The sequence below is a fragment of the Temnothorax curvispinosus genome, unplaced genomic scaffold (genome assembly GCF_003070985.1).
Source record: "Temnothorax curvispinosus isolate PA1 unplaced genomic scaffold, ASM307098v1 QBEX01017430.1, whole genome shotgun sequence".
Classification (NCBI taxonomy): domain Eukaryota; kingdom Metazoa; phylum Arthropoda; class Insecta; order Hymenoptera; family Formicidae; genus Temnothorax; species Temnothorax curvispinosus.
The window spans coordinates 156,502-174,713 of NW_020227210.1; the positions used below are offsets into that span (position 1 = coordinate 156,502).

General features: G+C 40.8%; 1 protein-coding gene across 1 annotated transcript in view; it reads right to left on the bottom strand.

Annotated features, from left to right (window-relative positions):
• Positions 1-18,212, bottom strand: part of LOC112467493 (coiled-coil domain-containing protein AGAP005037) — a 96,157-nt gene that overhangs the window by 33,140 nt on the left and 44,805 nt on the right. The window contains exons 7-10 of the mRNA XM_025036140.1: positions 7,373-7,532; positions 4,678-4,815; positions 2,263-2,434; positions 1,085-1,240 (exon numbers count right to left, since the gene is read on the bottom strand). Of these exons, the coding sequence (XP_024891908.1) occupies positions 1,085-1,240; positions 2,263-2,434; positions 4,678-4,815; positions 7,373-7,532 (626 nt within the window). The remainder of the gene's footprint in view (positions 1-1,084; positions 1,241-2,262; positions 2,435-4,677; positions 4,816-7,372; positions 7,533-18,212) is intronic.

The following is an 18,212-nucleotide window of genomic DNA, read 5'->3' on the forward strand; positions in this document are numbered from 1 at the left end:
AGTGAACAATTAACCAACGCTACCACTCCCTATGAGCAGCAATGGATACTGATCAATATTGCAATTTAATTGCTAGAGTTTGAGTAGTAATTAAATGGCCAGAAATATTTTATTTCTCCATGAGATGAGTTATGTGGAAAAAATCTCCTCAATTAATGGACATTTTTTTTAAACGATATTATATACAATAAAGTCTATATATAATATATAAACACATCTATTACTAATTGGATTGTGTCTCTAAACAAAGAAAATATAATTGGCAATAATTCTATATATTTATAAATAATTCGAATTGTAAGGAAAAGGATGTTTTTTTATAACAAGTTTTTAATTTAATCAATGCCACAAATTTGCAAATTTTATACATTCTCATATATAAAGAAAATTTGTTCATACTTAGAGGTTTATGACAGAATTTAATTACATCAACGTTATGTAGATAACGATTTTATATTCATGAAATCTAAAAAATGTTAAAATATCAAGTAACAGACATCCTGATTTCTGGTTAATTCAATATGAAAAATATTTGGAGAACTTTTGATTCGACGTTTAACTATGTGTGATAAAATAACATCCGAACGTATCCATTTTTGTTTTTCAGTGATGAATCCGGATATCAAACAAAGAGAGCAATCATTGAATTTTCTTTCTGAACCGAGCAACGCTTGAAAAGTTTCTGGCCAATAGCTATGCTTGTAAAAATTATGTAGGACAATTTCCGGGATTAAGAGAGACTTTTGCCAACAAGAGTTGCATCCGGATGCCCAACCGCTCCGCTTTCGGGGAGCAGTTCGTTCAAAACACTCATGCAACAACTCGTATTCATTCGCAAGCAGCCAGCCAGCCAGCCAGCTAGCTAACCAGCCAGCCAGCCAGTCGTGGCACGAATCTCGCATGGTTTCAATTCTCTTTTTTTTCATTCCCTCTTTCTTTCTCTTTTCTCTCATTTCTCTGCCTCTCTCTCTCTCTCATTCTCTCTCTTTTTATTCATTTCCTTTTATTCCGCGCACAGGCAGGCAGATTTCTACGCAAGACAAACACGCAGGCGACAGAGTGTGCGTGACGTGGGGTGCAGTACCGAGTAGCGTCGTAGGCCTGTCCGCCGGGTGGCAGGGGGGGTGGCGCCCCCGGAGGAAACGGGGATCGCGGGGGACCAGACGGCGGACGCCCCGGTGGTTTCACGCCGTAAAGGCTGTACGATTCCTCCAACAGCTCCGTATCGCTGCACCACCCACAACAAACATACACATCCGCGCTATCAAACATCCGTGGATGGAGGAGGTCGCGGTACGGAGACCAGCGTCGGTGGAGACAAGGAGGAGGGGGAGAGGAGAGTTTCGGTCATTCAGGGTGGGACCGGAGACGACGTTTTTCTGGTAAAGAGGTCACGAACAGAAGGACGGGCGGATAGGGGTTTCCGGGTGAATGGATTTTATTCATACGGATACAGCGTCGTATTTACACGGATAGAGATGTGCTGGATCTGTTATTAAAGACGCTATATGTAACAAATGAACTCGTGCATTTATGCTCAGTCAATATAATTCGTCGGGGTGAAAAACACATTGTCCGCAATTGGACCTTCGTGCGGCAATAACATTGTAACCGCTTATTTAATAAAGTCAACCAGTTCCGAGATATTTAAGCAGAGAGAGAGTAAAAATATATTCTGCGTGAATGAAATATTGAATGGAACGTTTATAAAGCGAATGAGAAATGAATCTCGATGTAGTGAAGTAGCGAACGTTCTACCATCGCATTCAAATAGTTACTCTTTTCCTATTAAAAAATTCATATGTAGAGTACTCTAAACTCTGTACATTTTCTTTTCGTTAAATAATTTTTCCACTAATTTACGAATTCATTCAATTTTAGTTTGATCAACAGCAGCGCAACCTCACCCTTTTAAACTTAGCAAAATCTCAAATAAAAGTTTTACCGAAAGCGTAATCAGTGTATAATTGTTAAATAAAGAATAAAGTTTGTCTATCTATTTGTATTTTTAGAATTTAATTAATAAAGATCTTTAAGCTTCAAATTGTTCGTAGCTCAACGAATGCTCGATGTAATTTTGGCAAGAAACAAATGAGTTTAAAGCCGATCGTCAGGGAAATTCGCGGATAAAAGAAAACGTAGGAAATCTGGGACAGATTGAGAAAATCTTTTGAATGCAGAATTTCGTCAGTTACAATCGTATCACCGTGCCTTTTTAGCGAATGCGATCGCGAGTCGTCTTTACTTTGGAACTCCGGTTACCTGGCTTCTTCGTCGATAACGGGTGTCACAGTCCCCGAGTACTGCGAATAATACGGATCCTCGTAGCTGCTGCCGGCGCTGTAAGGTCCGGGTGGATATCTTCCGCTTCCGGAACCAACGCCGCCGCCGCGCTCGGGGCTGCTCATGTATCCGCTCTCTCCGTGTAACCGATCTGCAGAGATTTAGTGATTTGTATATTAGCGAGATCAACGTGAAGAACACCATCAAAGTTCGCTTTCCCTGCATCATTGCGTTGTATCTTTACATTAGACTGGGAAATAATGAACGGTTGCTATGTACAGGGAGACTTACAATGATATTCACGTAATATCATTAAAATTCATATAATAGTACAATTAAACGTCGGAAAAATGCCGACAGCAAAATATTAGTTCGTAAACAATATGTGAAACGAAAAACCAAACATTCAGCTTGTAATAAAGTAAACAGATCGAGATCAGTTTTACTTAACAACTTGATATGATAACGAGTTCATCGCGCAACGTTTGTTCTACTTGTTCTGTTTTTACAACGTCTCTTGTGTCTTCCAGAGAATTTTCATGATTGCTATCATCTATTTGTGGCTCGATACCTCCGTCGAGTACGGAGTTTCGTGTTGCGCGAAATGTGCAAATGAAATTACAATCAGGGGGATATGATGCCGTATCGACGAAGGAAACTTCGTTTATATTAGTCATCGTGATATGGAGAGGATGAGAAAAAAGACCTTTGACGATCGTGCTTCTTACGGGAGGGCACACAATCTACGGTTCTCGAGTGACAGCGGGAGCGGATGAAAAATGGGATGAAAGAGAATGCTGTTTTTCGTACGTTATGATGATATCACATGGCGTTGTACGGGGAAGACGATATACGCAGGATATTTCTAGAGGTTCTTGAAGGATGTTGCTTCAGTGTTGGGAATATATTGAACTACGATAACTTTATTATAATAATTTTGTAGTTGTTCGGCACTTTCTACTTTTTGTTATCATAATCAATAATTTACGCGAACGAGATTGCTAGAAGATGATACTGATAATTAACACAAATTTCTTTTAGATCCTAGATCTGCATTAAATCAGAAAATATCTCAAGAGTTTGTTATCACAAATAATATTAGAAAATAAATAATTAGAACGCTACGTCAAATATTTCTGATTAATTTACTATGACTAACAAAAGTAAGAGAATAACTCATAAGTTTTTACTCTTTCAGATCAATTTTCGAGGAAGTTGCAAGTTTTACATTACTCAAGAAAGTTTTTCCTTTCTTCGCGCGACGCGTCAACGGCATCTGTGGACTTTACCGGCGTGAATTCAAAACATTTCGATTTCATTCCTATTTATTCCCAACACTATTTCCACGGTCTCGAGGTCGTTTAATTAAAACTTGGTTCGACCCGGCTTGGCTAATCGCGACTGCCAATTTCATGCAGTTTTCCTGCAGTTACTGCATTTCAAACAGCCAACCGCCCTCGTGGTTCAACTTCTCTTTATTACGAATACGCCACATTGTTTCATTTTTGGCATACGTGGTTTGCGTAAAATTTATTAGTATTTTGCTCATAACTTGTACCATTACTCTTCGTCCACAATGACCCTCTTCCGTTTAAAAAATATAAAAAGATCTCTCTTTCACGACGTACATTTCGGACGGGCAAAGATTAGCTCGCGTCTTATAAGGATTTAACTTGCAGAGAATTTATCTATCGCTTGGATTATATACATACCGCTGTGGAAACGATAAATAACCGCTATTTTTCGCAAGTAACTGGGTTTTATTTTGCGTTACAACTGGCTTCTATTTCACTTCACACACGCAACTGATTGCGCCGTAGTGATGTTACAAAATTTACAAAGCGTACGATATTTCGCTGCGTAGCGAGATAAATAACGTTACAAAAACCGGAAACTGTATAAAACGTGCGCGCTACGAATTGTTAAGCAGGATGTTTCGTAAGCTTTATATTGCACATAATCCAAAAAAGTTTGCTTTCTTCTTCAGCTTTCGTTAACCGTGCCTTTTTAGTAATTAGTTGTAAGTCGTGTGCAATTGTTATTTGCTACAATGCTGTTAGTAATATTAGCAATCAGCAGTTTGTTTAGTAATACATTTCATGGCGATTCTAGATAAGAAATATTCAGCTTTAACGTTTTTTCTCTCGCCTGTACTCTGTATAAAATTTATTTTACGGACATTTTATTTTTTTTTTTCAAGGCACACACACCTGCAGTTTAGTTTTTATTGCAGTATAGCTCGAAGGAGGCGTTATTGCTTGGCTCGCAAGCTTCAGGCATCAAAGATCAGTCGAGCTTTCCGGTAAAGCACGTGTTAATTGATCGGCGATCGTCCCGCGGTCCGTCGCGGAAGGATCGAGCTGTGTCTGACGAATGTTTAAGGATACTACTGACCTGGTATACTATAGAGGGAGACCGAGCTGTCTCTAGAGAAGCGCGCCGAGCCCCCGAGGCTTCCAAGGGGACTCTTACCACACTGGTAGCTGCGAAGCGGCTTGGCCGGCGGCACCCCGCCAACACCTATCCAACCATCCAAAAAACCAAACAAAAAACCAATATACCCAGGTGCTCCGATGCACGTATCTCCTGTTCTTCCGCCACCCTCGCTAAGCCGTTCGACGTTCAGTGCACATGCAGAAGTGAACAAGACGAGAGTACCGCGCGATCCGCGTGATCGAGCCATTTCTCATGTCTCTCCGCGAACTTCTCGCGCGAGATCCGATTGAAATTCATGTAGCGCGTCCACAAACGTTCGATATTTCCGAAACATGGGTGTACAACTCGATTGGGGCCGCGATAACGTTCCCGAGCAGCAATCGCGGGCGATTTATCAAACGGAGCAAGATTGCGAGCCTCGGGCAAGTGAAAAAGCGCGATGATAGAATTAACAGTCATCTCTCAGAATAGTTTCAACGATTATTACGTACCTAGATTCGCATTGCGAGCTTATAACTGCGCGATTATGAGTGTCGTTAAAATTTTGACGTAACAGCTTGTCGACTTTTACATATATGCACTTCTCGACCGCGTCACGATAATCGTAGCGTCAAGAGAAATGTCTTCCTTAGAAAATGCTTTCGTTTAATAAGTTGACTTTTTTTTCTTGGCTGACAGCGTTCGGAAGACGCTCGCGCGTTTTGCCATACAAAATAGATTTGCCTCGTCATAGCGGTTGATGATTAATCACGATCGATCTACGTGAGATTAGGCTATTCACGCATCCTGAATCCGTTCCTCTCGCCGGCTCCCGGTATCTCCGTGTAAAACGTTTCTCTCGACAACAAGGAGAACGCTCGTGGCGGCCAGAAATGAGGCCATCCTTTCCCCTTGGACCAAGCAGCCTATTAAGTGTTTTTGAGTAGTCCCGAATAGCGCTCGGCCAACGCCGACGGTCGTAACGATCTCCGTTGAACGACTAAGAATCGAAACGACCTTGCAACCGTCGATCGGGAGCATGAAGAATGGAGAGCGATTGCGAGTGTGTGCGTCTGTGTGCGGATGTATGCGTTTAAGCTCAAAGCACGAGATACGCATTGAGAAAAATTGGTCGAGTTTCAGAAAAAAATCCGCTTAATTGCGAACAATGTTAATCATCTCTTTGTTAGCGGTCTTTCTTTGCAAGCCAATTAAATCGCGAAGATAACGTTCTCGAGAAATATAATTTGGAATACTAGAATGAATTATGTAACTAATTGTAACTGATAATCCGAGTGAATTATGTAACTTTATGACCTGGAATAATATTTGCAGCCTGAAGGTGAGAAACTGAAAAACAATTGTTATATAAACTTAAATAAATACAACTATATCCATAAGATTATTAATAATTTGTGCCGTTTGTTTTAACGAAATGATATTATACAATTAGATTCTCGGCTGTATGAAAATATAAAAGTTATTCCAGATTATAAAATCGGGCGACCCATCATCGCTAACAAATTGCTTCCTATTTTCAAATGCACTATAAATTGTAACATACATTAATTATTTCAATCGTTTCAGTCGATTGAATAGTCGATTCGACCAATTTTCAGCAAAACGGTAAAAGAGATTCATATTTCTTTGGATATCATGTACAGATATTGGAATCGACAGCTATTTAAGCGTATTGTATAAAAGGCGACCAGAATTTACAATGTCAATATAGAATCAATCTACCGTGTATTCGAATAAAATCTATCTAGTTTCTCAATTCCTTGTATTATAATTCCTTCTTACCGAAAGAGATCCTTTTGAAGAAATCCAATTTGATATCAAATTTTTACTCCAATTTGCTGAAATTTTGCAAAACCTCTCATTGCAGTTTTATAATTTTAAAAATAGGACATAATACATGTATACCATGTTTGGATTGCATCGATTTCTCGAGATCAAAAGAGGTCAAAAAAAATTTTGGAATTTTATATTCGTGATGTTTTCAAAGGTGGGGCTTCACGTTTCTGGTCACCTTAGGTGAGATATCTGAGGGATTGAGAAATTATGCGGGTGTGCGCGTTGTATAATATGTTTGCATAAATCTCAGGAGGAGAATGGTATACTACAGAGAACATCGGTGCAGGCATGAAGGAAATGCAGCGCACGAAGCGGTAAATTCCCATTGAGCGGCCCAAAGTTGTCGCTCTATAATCTCTTTAGAAGTACGTGCTACATCCTGCTTATTACTTATAGCAGCTTTATCATATAACTCCACAGAGAATTTATTTTACAAATTAAATCAATTTCTATCTAATTCTACACATACAAATATTGTAGTGGTTGATCATAAATCTATTTATGCGAAGAAGTTATAAAATGATAAACATAATACTTAATTCCAATTGAGTGCAATAAATTGTCAAGCGTTCACTCTAAATTTAATGCGAGGGATTTTCTGGTTTATATTTATGGACGATAAATTTTATGTATTGACATACAATACAATGTTGGAAATTTAGCGCGAAAATGATCACTCGAGCATTGTTGGGCCGCTCGTTTGATGAATCGTGTCAATAAGGGTCTCGAGAACGAGACTTGTTTATGTACAACGTGCGTGCACGATGACACGCACGTAGAAACAAGAAAAATCGGAGAAACGCGGGCATTCGTATACCTGGTGTGGTGAGAGTCTTGGGCTGCGTCGGGGTCGCACTTGGACCCCCGACGACGCTCGACGCCGCCGGGCTGTACGCCCTTAGAAGGGACCCACCGCGCGGCAGAGTGCTGCTTCCGCCCACGTAGTATCCGCTGCCGGACGTTGAGTTCTTGGCCGTCTGCAATCAGAAAGAAACTTCGTCAGAAACAAAGATCTGGGTCACGCGCCGATAATTCGAAGGCCGAGGGAATCGCGATTTTTCACCGTCATCAAGATTTGCAGTAATTTGATTGACGCGTGGCGCAACAATGTCGGATGCTATTGTCGATTAAAGGACGACACGGTAATTGTGGTAATCAGGGAGACATGCTAATTACGTTCGAGTTGCGAGACTCTCGTATATAATTAACTGCCAATTCTGGTTTAGGTATCATAACATTTGCAAACGACCGGATCTTTTAAAGCGATTGTTATCTCGCCGGGATAGAGTCTTGTCCATGTATACGAGCATCTTCCGGCTATAGCACTTTCGCAACAGGTTTCAAGACTCGTGCCATTAACGCGCGTTAGCTTTCCCGCACGAATTTCCAATGTTTTACGATCACTTTAACGCACACTATTCAAATACGTGTATCGATTTCTTCACACATACAAACTTTTTATTAGGCCTGATAAACGGCGGATTTAACTTACGATGTTAAGTTACTAAAGAGTAGATAAATCTTTAAATTAAAAAAAAAAATAAATTTTTGTAGATTTTTTCATTTTTTAGACGAATATTTTGGAATGCGAGGTCGCACGATGCAGGGCCTTGAACCTCCTCGTTTAGCTTTCCAGCGCGGGACGCACTCTGAAATGCTTATACGCGCAATAAAGCGTTTGTAATTCCGCTCCCGCTTGCAACATGGAATGCCTAAGTTATTCGCCGTATCATCCCGTTTGTTTCGCGCTGCTTGTCTCGCCAACTTTCCACGAAAGATTAACTTTCCCATATCGATCACACAGTAGACTGCACGACACGTACGGAATACAACTTAACGAGCCCGCATAAGGTTCTAAAATGGTTAATAAATGAAGCTGTTTCTCTCGCATATTACATCGAGGTTGGCGTGGCGAAACATAGTCAATAAAGTCTTTAACGCGATCGCAGTTTTCGTGTTACGAGTGTATTAAATTGTAAAAAAAAAAAACCGGAAATGCATAACGTTCTTTCTTTAATGGACTGAAATGTTTCAGAAGCTCTCTATTTCAGAAGCAAAAAGTGGCTATGTTTAGTTGAAAGTATATTTCTTCATATTTCTTCATTCTCCGCGATTTGTTGTCACATTGGCGATTTTTCTTTGTTTTCACTGTCCCACCCGTATTAGAAATCGATTGTGACAAACGCGGTGGTAAATACGTGCGAATAGGTCCGATGGAGACATACATCTGGAAAAGGAGAAATGGTCGTGCGCGCATTCCCGATGTTCTGATATGGGCGTTCGATCCGTGGGCGATCTCCATCTTCATAGTCCATCTTTGTTTGTGTAGGAACGAAAATTACACGTCGTGCTCGGTGACTAAACTGGGCCGCTTTAACCTGTGCGGCCGCCACGAAAAGTCTCTCCCTCTTACCGATTCTTACTCGCGCGCTCGCACTCAGCCGATTCACATCGATTTCGCTTTAGTCGTTGTTTACCGTCGCCACGAGTTCAGCTGGCCGCTTCAGAGCGCCGGGCGAATCGGCCAGAACGGAAGAAGAGAAGAAATCTATCGATATAGAAGAAAATTAATGGGAAGTGACAGTATTTTTCAAAGATTAATTGTATCTAAAAATTTACAGAAAAGAAAAAAAATTGAAAAGAAGCAGAAAGAACTAAAATTTTCCTCTCTAAAGAGGATTATTTAATTTTGTGGTGAGACTCACGTGTATACCTTTCTTTGTGGCAAACGAGAGACAACTCAGGAATAATAAGAGGAAAGGAAAATAACAGCTTGTGCAGAAGTTAACCATATACGTCGAATGACGAGGAGGAAAACAAATATTCTTTCACTCGCCTTTTGTACATCTACGGGAGATTCGAGAAAAGAAGTCCCCGGCTGCTGAAAGCTCTTTTCACTTGGCGTGCTTTTAATTATAAAGATCATCAAGTAAGGACCAAGAGAGTGCTGTTGAGGCTTTCGATAGAACGAGAAAGAAAAGAAGGTCGCTGGAGTTTTGTGCTTTTAGCCGCGAAAGTTGTCACGCGTCGAGCAAAGGGAGTCGGGAGCAAGATATCTTTGGAGTTTCTCGGCAATCGTGTACCGGGAAAATATACACGACGAGGAGTTTAGTTTCTTTCGTCGCGTCGGCAGGCGCGAATGAAAAAGGACGGCGTACAGAGAATCCAAAGACAAAGTCTGCTATTGAAGGACGGAAAATCCTTAGGTGTCGTTGTCCCGATCGCGGAAAATGTCACTTGGCGAGTGACAAGTGAGATAAGTCGCGAAAAAGTCGCGAAAAAGAGTTTGCGAAGCGCAGGGACGCCGAGTGGAGAGTAAAAAATCGACAAGCGACAAGCGTGGAGGAAGATCGGCGAACGAGGGGGAGATGCCAGGTAGTTTTCTGCAGTTTGACCGGGAGGGTGGACGGGAGGACGAAGGAACTTGCAGCGTCGCGTGTTGCAGCGGCTGAAAAAGAGATACCGGCAGGCAAGATTGGCAAGAAGAGTTCAGCGGACAACGTCGGAGGGACAATTCTCTTTTCGTGAGCGCGATCAGATAGACGCGAGATAAGATTAAACGGAGGGAAGGCCGGAGCGGGCCAAGGAGACGAAAAGAGAGAAAGAGAGAGAGAGAGAAATCTCTCTCTTGGGAATAATATACGAAGAAGAAGACGAAGCAGCAGGCGTAAGAAGCAAACGGCGAACTTTCGCCGCGAAGCGATTGAAGAAACAGCAATTAGATGCAACGAGGGCGATGATCAGATAAGAATGAAGAAATTCGTGACGAACTTCGGAATTAGCATTCTCCCTTCCTCGTCCTTGATCCTCCTGGGCTTGCTCGTCGCGGCGGTTTCGAGAATATCGACTGAGCTCGTCGGTACCGAGAGGAATGTCCGTGGCACGCCGATGCACAGCGTGCAGTTAACGCAGAAGGGCTATATTCAGGTGAGAATCGCAGTGCGATGCAGTAGTGAGATGTAATTCGGGAATAGCTGGATTTTCAGTTTAATTTGCGTTAAGAACACGAGAGCATTCTCGTCTAATCCTTTGCGGTCCAAACTATTTCTTGCAAATGAGAATTAGTACGAGAATCAAGTATTTCGTCCTCAACTTCATCTAATCAGCTTGTCTAACATAAATCCAAGAATTTTTATTACTTAAGTGAATTTATGGAGATTCCCCAAAGATGTAATTCGCCGATTATAATCGTTTATAGATTCGAATGTTTGAAGAATTATGCGATAGGCTACCACAGCGCATTATGAGTCCAACTCAGCACAAGATTGCAAAGGATTAATATAATAAACTATTTAGTAACTAAATGTATTTAGTATGTAGAAGAGAAAGCAGAGAAAAAGAAAGAGAAAGATGGAAGATGAAATAGAGTAGAAATTTCAAATGCCACAGCCAGACCATGACCAGAGACCATGGCACTAAATTACGGAATGATTTGTGTAATTTTACATTGCTGAAAGCTACTAAAAATGCAGAAAATAAGTATAATTTGTAAATAAAATTAAGCGTTCAATTTTTCAAGTGTCAGAAGTGTATCGGATGACTCATATATCTGTTTTAGATAATAACAAATTTCAAAAATTAATTCAATTGTTCAACCTTACAGTTAGTAACATGAAAATTTTTAACACTCGTGATATTGCGCAGTCCTACAGGAATTCTCTAATTTCGTTGAAACGTTCGAGTAAGCGATTAGTCAAATTGGCTACAGAGATTGCGCAGCAAAACATTCCGTAATACCCCGTATCTAGATTTAGATATATCGAGAGTGAAAAGCTAACACAAAACAGTGGGAACAAATAATGATAAATCGCCATGTTGTCGGAAATAAAAGATACACATATTCCAACGAAGCGTGGAAACTGGCGAGATTTCTATCGATTACGTGAGGGCAGTTCCATTGCACGTGAAAAAAAGAGTCGATTTCACACTGATTGCTTAATCTCCATCGTTCACTCTAAGAAACGTTGGTCGTGGTCTACATACCCATTTCTACATCTGCAATGTGTCCCAGATTATCTACACTTTCTTCTACTTACAAAAATTCTTTGACTAACTCGGAATAATTTTTTTCTTCGGTGAAAATTCTTCTCTATGACTTCATCAACGTTCAACTTCGCGTTTTGTAAAACTAAAAAAAAATTCTGAGATTTCAATTTTGTTAAAATAAAGTTCACTGAAAATTTAAGAGATTTAATTAAAAAGATTTCTACAACTTTTTTTTAGATATTTAGAAGAGATTTTATACAGGTTTAGTAGATATATTTGAATATTCTCCTCGTGAGAGAAATGTAACTTAAAAAATGATCAAAGAATCATCATCGTCGACATAAAGACAAGTCACATAGCATCACCAAATGAACGTGTGATATGTTGTTAACTCATCTTTACTTTTCAGTTCCTCAGATGGCAACTGCCGGTGCCGGAAATTCATGAATTTACATTCTGCCTTTGGGTGAAGTCGACCGATCTCACGTATCCCCACTCGATCCTTTCCTACTCAAGTGAGTATTCTCAATGAAATCGCGACTTGATATTGCATATACGCACCATTAAGTTCTTCTCTTTATATTTATGTGCGTACTACGTCAGTTTTCCTGTGCTAACTACAAATCGATATACGTGTCCAATTCGACAAATTTCAGAAAACACGAACAAATCACTTATTTTTCCATTGTTCTGCAATTATTTTTTAAATTGCGGTTTGTACACTGTGGACAGAACGAGATAGTTATTGTGAACAGATCTTTGCGCAGAGACAATCCGCTTTTCGTGAATGCTCGAAATGTACAAAATAGAAATCTATTGTCCTGCTATTTGGTCAAGGATAATAGTATCCGTTAAAACGGATGTTGAGCTATATCCAAGCAGTTGTAATACTTACAAGCCAAGGGATAAAAAGTAAAAAGGCGTTTTAGCGTTGTCTTTCTCCCCTCTCCTCCCCGCTACATTTTCGTCGGAATGATAACCACTTCGGAAATAGGAACGAGAGCTGTTGTTTTACATGGCGCAGCGCTATTATCCACTCAGGCATTCACCGAGTAATTGCGTAAAAGTTCGCGGAAAGTATCTTCATTTATGGAAAACGATCCCTCTCTTCGCTCGTGCGTGCAACTATTTCATTGCACTTTAGTAACATGTCAAGTGAACGCATTGCCCCGTGGCGTTATCCTTTTTACGTGTGAGAATTAGCGCTACCGATCCCGCTGGCGAAACGCTAATTGCACGAATTACGAAATCTCACAGGATTTAACTACTTTCCGATAGAACCGGCATAAACAAAATTTGAATATTTATGACGGAGTGCCTGCGGGCTGTTGCACCCATCGCGGAATATGTTACTTTATATTAGTTAGTCCGTTTAAAATCTTAATTGCCTTACATAATCGTCTTGTCGTCTAGGAGAATCAGCAATTCAAAATCAAACGCTGAACGTGTCGCAAGAAATTAAAAGGAAAGCAGATAATTCCTCTGCTTTCCTTTTATATAGTACCTATAAGTAATGTTTATGATGGAGTCCCCGCGGTAGATTACATGCAACCACATATATCTTATATAAAATAATTTTGCAACAATCTGTTTAAGCAGTGATTTAAACTGTACTCGAGCAAATAAAACGAATATCGTAGATCGGAGATTTTGTGTCACGCGTCCCCTTCCGGGTTAAATGCTTCTAACTTACGCTGCATATGCATAAACAAGAAAGAGATGCAACTGTCGTTTGCGTAATAAAAAAATAATCGTGTTTCATACACGCGGGGATGATCAACGAGAAAGACACGAGCCGCGCAGAGCGCACGCCAGTTTGCATAAATTCTAGCTTCGCGGTATATCTCTCTCGCCGTGCCTCGACCGAGAGGGAACGATGCACAAACATAAACCTCTTTCGCTGTCAAAGGGAACGAGCGGGAACGTTTGATTCGATCCTGGATATCATCGCGCGGAAGAAGCATTCACCTGGAAATCGACGGCGTGGAGGTATCCCGAAGGCCGGTTCGCATACGCGAGCACCGCTGGTATCACATATGTCAAAGCTGGGAGAACCGGATCGGCCGTTACGCTCTATGGCTCGACGGACATCTGGCGTCGCAAGGTCGCTCGCAAGAGGTAAATCCGATTATCCGGCTTCGGAAATTCACCTTTAAACGCAGAATTCAAGTGCGGAGGAATTCGGACGGGATTCGCAACAAGACGCGAATCTCTCCACTGTCAATTCCCGCCGAACCGTTTTCTGTTTTCCACCAAATTCGTTCTACCTTCTCCAAATTTGTTCTCCGTGATGCGACGCATCTTTTTATTAACGGCAGAATCGCTTCTTGCAGATGATCGGTCACGTGATTCCGGCAGGCGGCGATATCGTTCTGGGTCAAGAATATACGGACTTCGATAAGGGGCTCGAGGAGGGCATCGAGGGTTCGGTTTTGGGCTTCAATCTTCTGCTGGCCTCGGCGTTCAATTCCCTCGATAGCGGCCTTCATCAAAGGCCTTTATTCCGGTCGGCCAATGGAGCTACCGATTTAACCGAGGAGCGTCCCCTCGCCGCAGAAACCCGGACGAGAATAACGAGACGCGATTCGGATCTCGCAGAAACACGTGCCCTCGACAAGCTCGTTTCGCTGCTATTCGCGCTCAACCCTAATTGGTCCCGTAGAATTTCTCAAACGTACGACGCGGCGGAGGATTCCGCAACCTTGCCGCCCCCGCTAAGTATCGTCAATGACACACGGAGGGAAGAGATCCCGTCGATTCGCAAGCACGCGATCACTTTCGATACCGACGACTGGACCGGAGAAATCGACCTGCTTGGGGAATCGTCGGATGTCCCCCTAGGTTTGCAATTAGTGAAATTGTCTTATGTCCGTTGTCAGCTGGGCAGGGGTAGTCCGTTTATAGGCGGTCCGCTGATGTTGATTTCCTGGAGCAGGACACCCGTGAGAGTGTTCGGCGGTGCCATTATAAAAAATGTCGGTAACGAGTGTGGAAAATTCTGAGAGATTTCCCTAGAGTTAATAAAGAAGGAAACGTGCAATGAAGATTGCGGAGAAAAAATATAACGAGTCAAAGACGAGATTCTTAGAAGATTAAGAATTGCAATTATATTAAGCTTGAAATTTATTTATTTCTATTGCTGCATGAAGGAGATTCATCCAGCTTTTTAAAAGAAAAGTATTTATGACATAAGATCACAGTATTTAAATAGTAATTTAATAATTTGCACTAGATATGATTCCATATACAATAGTTTTATATTTTTAATATTTATTTTTGCGGAATTTTGGGGAGATTTTCCTTTGTTCCGTTTTGTAACAAGCTAAATATAATTTTTTGTAAAAAAAAAAATACGATAAAGCACGTTCCACTCATGCCTTCAATTGCATCTGCTCCAGAAGAATCGATTTCGGACTCTTTATTCGGTAAAATACTGATTGCCATTGACGCAACTTTTGTTGAGAAGACATTTTCTATTCTTCCTTTAGTTTATTTCACTAAAAATTTTCTATCGTTTGCACTACTTGATCAGTGCCATCATAACAAACTCAAGACAGTTATTAATAGACAATAAGCAGATCTAATAGTTTCAGCCTTGCTAATGCATTTACGGATAAAATTAATTTTCACCGCGATATTCAATTATCGCGTAACCCTCGTGATTGCGCGAGTTCAGGGTTCCTCCATCCTCCGCACATTTATGGTCTCGCACGCGAGTCTCTCCCGAGTGGGAACCTCCACCCGCAATCGACGATCTCATTTCATGTATCGATCCACGTCGAGCGTTAATTAGTTTCGCAGAATTCCCTTGAACGCAATCGCGACCGCGGAGCGGGGAAGGAGAAATGTCCCTCGAAAACCGCGACTCCGGTTTGGCGAAATTGTCGAACATCAAGGGCGTAGCTATCATGTGGTAAGAGCGAGCGAATCGTGAGACCCCAAGGGTATAAGGAACTTGCAAAGCTCACTGACTTCTTTTATTTTTCAAGTAGAAGAAGAAGACGAAGATAGTCAGAGACGGACCAAACGCATTTATAAGAGAGCGCTTAGAAATGGTCTTAATAGTTGTAGGAGGAATAAAATTTGCATAAAATTCTCATTGTGACTTATCTCAGCGTTAAAGTATCTCGTAGTTATAGTATAAAACGTTAACATTTTGGACTAGCAGTGTATAAATTAAACGTAACTTTTTTATATTTATAAGAAATTGTGCTGTGCGAGACACCAGTCTATTTTCCATTTTTTACACATTGCCTTGCTATTGCATCGAGTTTTATATTCAAATAGCAATATCTTGCTCATTGCATATGTAGTTTTGGCTCTTCTAACTCGCGCATGTAAATGAAACAAGTAAATTTATGAAAAGAAGGAGAAAAGCCCGAGAATTACGAGTAAAAAACGCAATGGCAAAAGACGATTTTGAGGCTTCTTGTCGAAACCCTCGACAAACTCGACACGAACGCTCTCACAAATTCTAAGCTATATACGCCACTGCCCGTACGTTGTCTCTTTGTAAGCGGAGTTTCGACACTGACGTTTCACGGATGCGGATTTTCCGCTGACGTTGATAACGCTGGTGAGAACGGACGCGGTGGTGTCCGAGGATTCGACCGTGAAAGCTCGCTTTTCCTGCTGGCGAGCCGCGCAGTGTGTTGAAATTCCGTTTACGTCTCGCAATCCGGATCGCCGCCGGCGAATAAAACATGCTGTCGAATAACTGACGTTACTCTCGTCGCGCGACAACGCAAAGTCTATGATATGCTTTTTTTTTTGTAAACACTAGGACGTGATAGCGGAGAAAATTGAGACATTCGTGTCAAGTCGCACAGAATATGTGTGTGTATGTGTGCAACATGTGCATCTACCTAGAATAATTAATTTTCCTGTGCAGCGATAGAAGTGTCTAATAGAGTATTATAAACCACGTAGTGTTCACCAATATTCCTGAAAGTAGTTGAAAGATATGACTATGTTAATTAAGCCTTAGCAGAAGCTATAACAACCGAAGCTAATACTTCAAAAGATATTTCTCCCACCTTTCTTATTTTACTCGCGCGCGCGTGTATCTTCAAAATGTAACACACACGTTTTACGAGGAACAAGTTACCGCTATGAGATTACGCGTGCGTACCTAATTACAAATTACTAATTAGTTTAATTACAACTACTAACCGCTGTTGTGTCATACCGTCGACGTACGAGTAAATTACAAAGCGTGTAATACAATGCCAAATAGCTCAGAATCAGGATTGCATAAATAGCGTTACATCAACTACGCGCGTCTTACTATGCGTTTTCTCTCCGGCCGTGCTTTATTTGGCGAACTTGAAGCGTCGATTCGCAGATAGCCGTTCATTTTGTGCATGCCTCTTTCGCAAAGCTGCCTCCGCGACCATTTAGAGCCTATTACGTTTCGCGACGCGATGCGTTGGAATCAGATGGAAAAAAGGGGAGCGACGGCATTGTCTTCTTGATACTTTCGCTACGTGAGACAACGCTGTCCCGAGCATTGCTTCTGCCACTTTCGTGATATCTGCGGATTTTACCCGTAATTTAACGACATTAAACGTTAAAGGTAAAATTTGCGGATATTAACGACGGTAGTGCCGGAGTATAATCAAGGCGGTGTATTTGCAAAAATAAAAAAAAAACGAGAAAGTATCCCTGTACTCATGGTTGCTCCTCAAAGAAGAAGGGAAAAGAAAGGAATTAAAAGGAAGCTTAGAAGTAAAAAACGTAGATTTCTAGAGACAACGAGAATAATTATACCTAAGCCTTATGATCCCAAATATTGAAGTTAATATTTGAAAGGAGAACTTATATAATATGTATATCTACGTGCAAAAAAAAATTATGTATTTTGTTTTATATGCACGGTGCGGCATTAGAAAAAGTTGTATTCAATTTTTTACGAGTGAGGAATAAAAAAATTTTTTATGACGCGTAAAATTGCAAAGAAAGTTATTGTCTGCATTACTGCGTTAATTTTTACTGTTTGCATTGGTCAGTTTTGCAGCTCGCATAATGCATTCATTATGCGCGCGAGCCATTATATGTCCCCCGTTCCTCCGATACATCTATCTATATACGAATAAAAGCAAAAGCACAAATGCGCGTGATTATTCCATTGCGCCCGGTTATCTCGAATATTTCCGCTCTAGGAGACAATTTCGTTGATTCTCAATTTAAGGGCAATTGGCAATTTGTAATGGCCGGTAAGATAATTGTGTCGGCCATCCCCGACTATCGGCGGACGCATTAATTTTTAAGTAGATTATAATAATAATCACAGCAGTAATTGCATTAAGAGTGCGAATCAAATAATTATAATAAGGTATACAATCGTCGATATGAGAAAATGTAATGTTTTACGATTGTTTCGAGAAAGCGTTTGTGATAATTTGGATAAACAGCGCTCGTGAAACCAATATGTGTAGAAATTATATTTTCGATCGATAATTATTTATGACCAGCAAATATTTATGGACATAACGATCATCAAGCAAACTGACCAGGGGCTTCGTTTGAATAATGTAGCGCGTTAATCACGAACGTGCTTTAGTAGTCCATTAAACGAGAGGATTTAGCTATTGTTCAAACTATTAATGAATGCCGCTATTAATTCGAACGCACGCCTCGTCAAGACTCTTTTAATCTATCATGAACCGCGT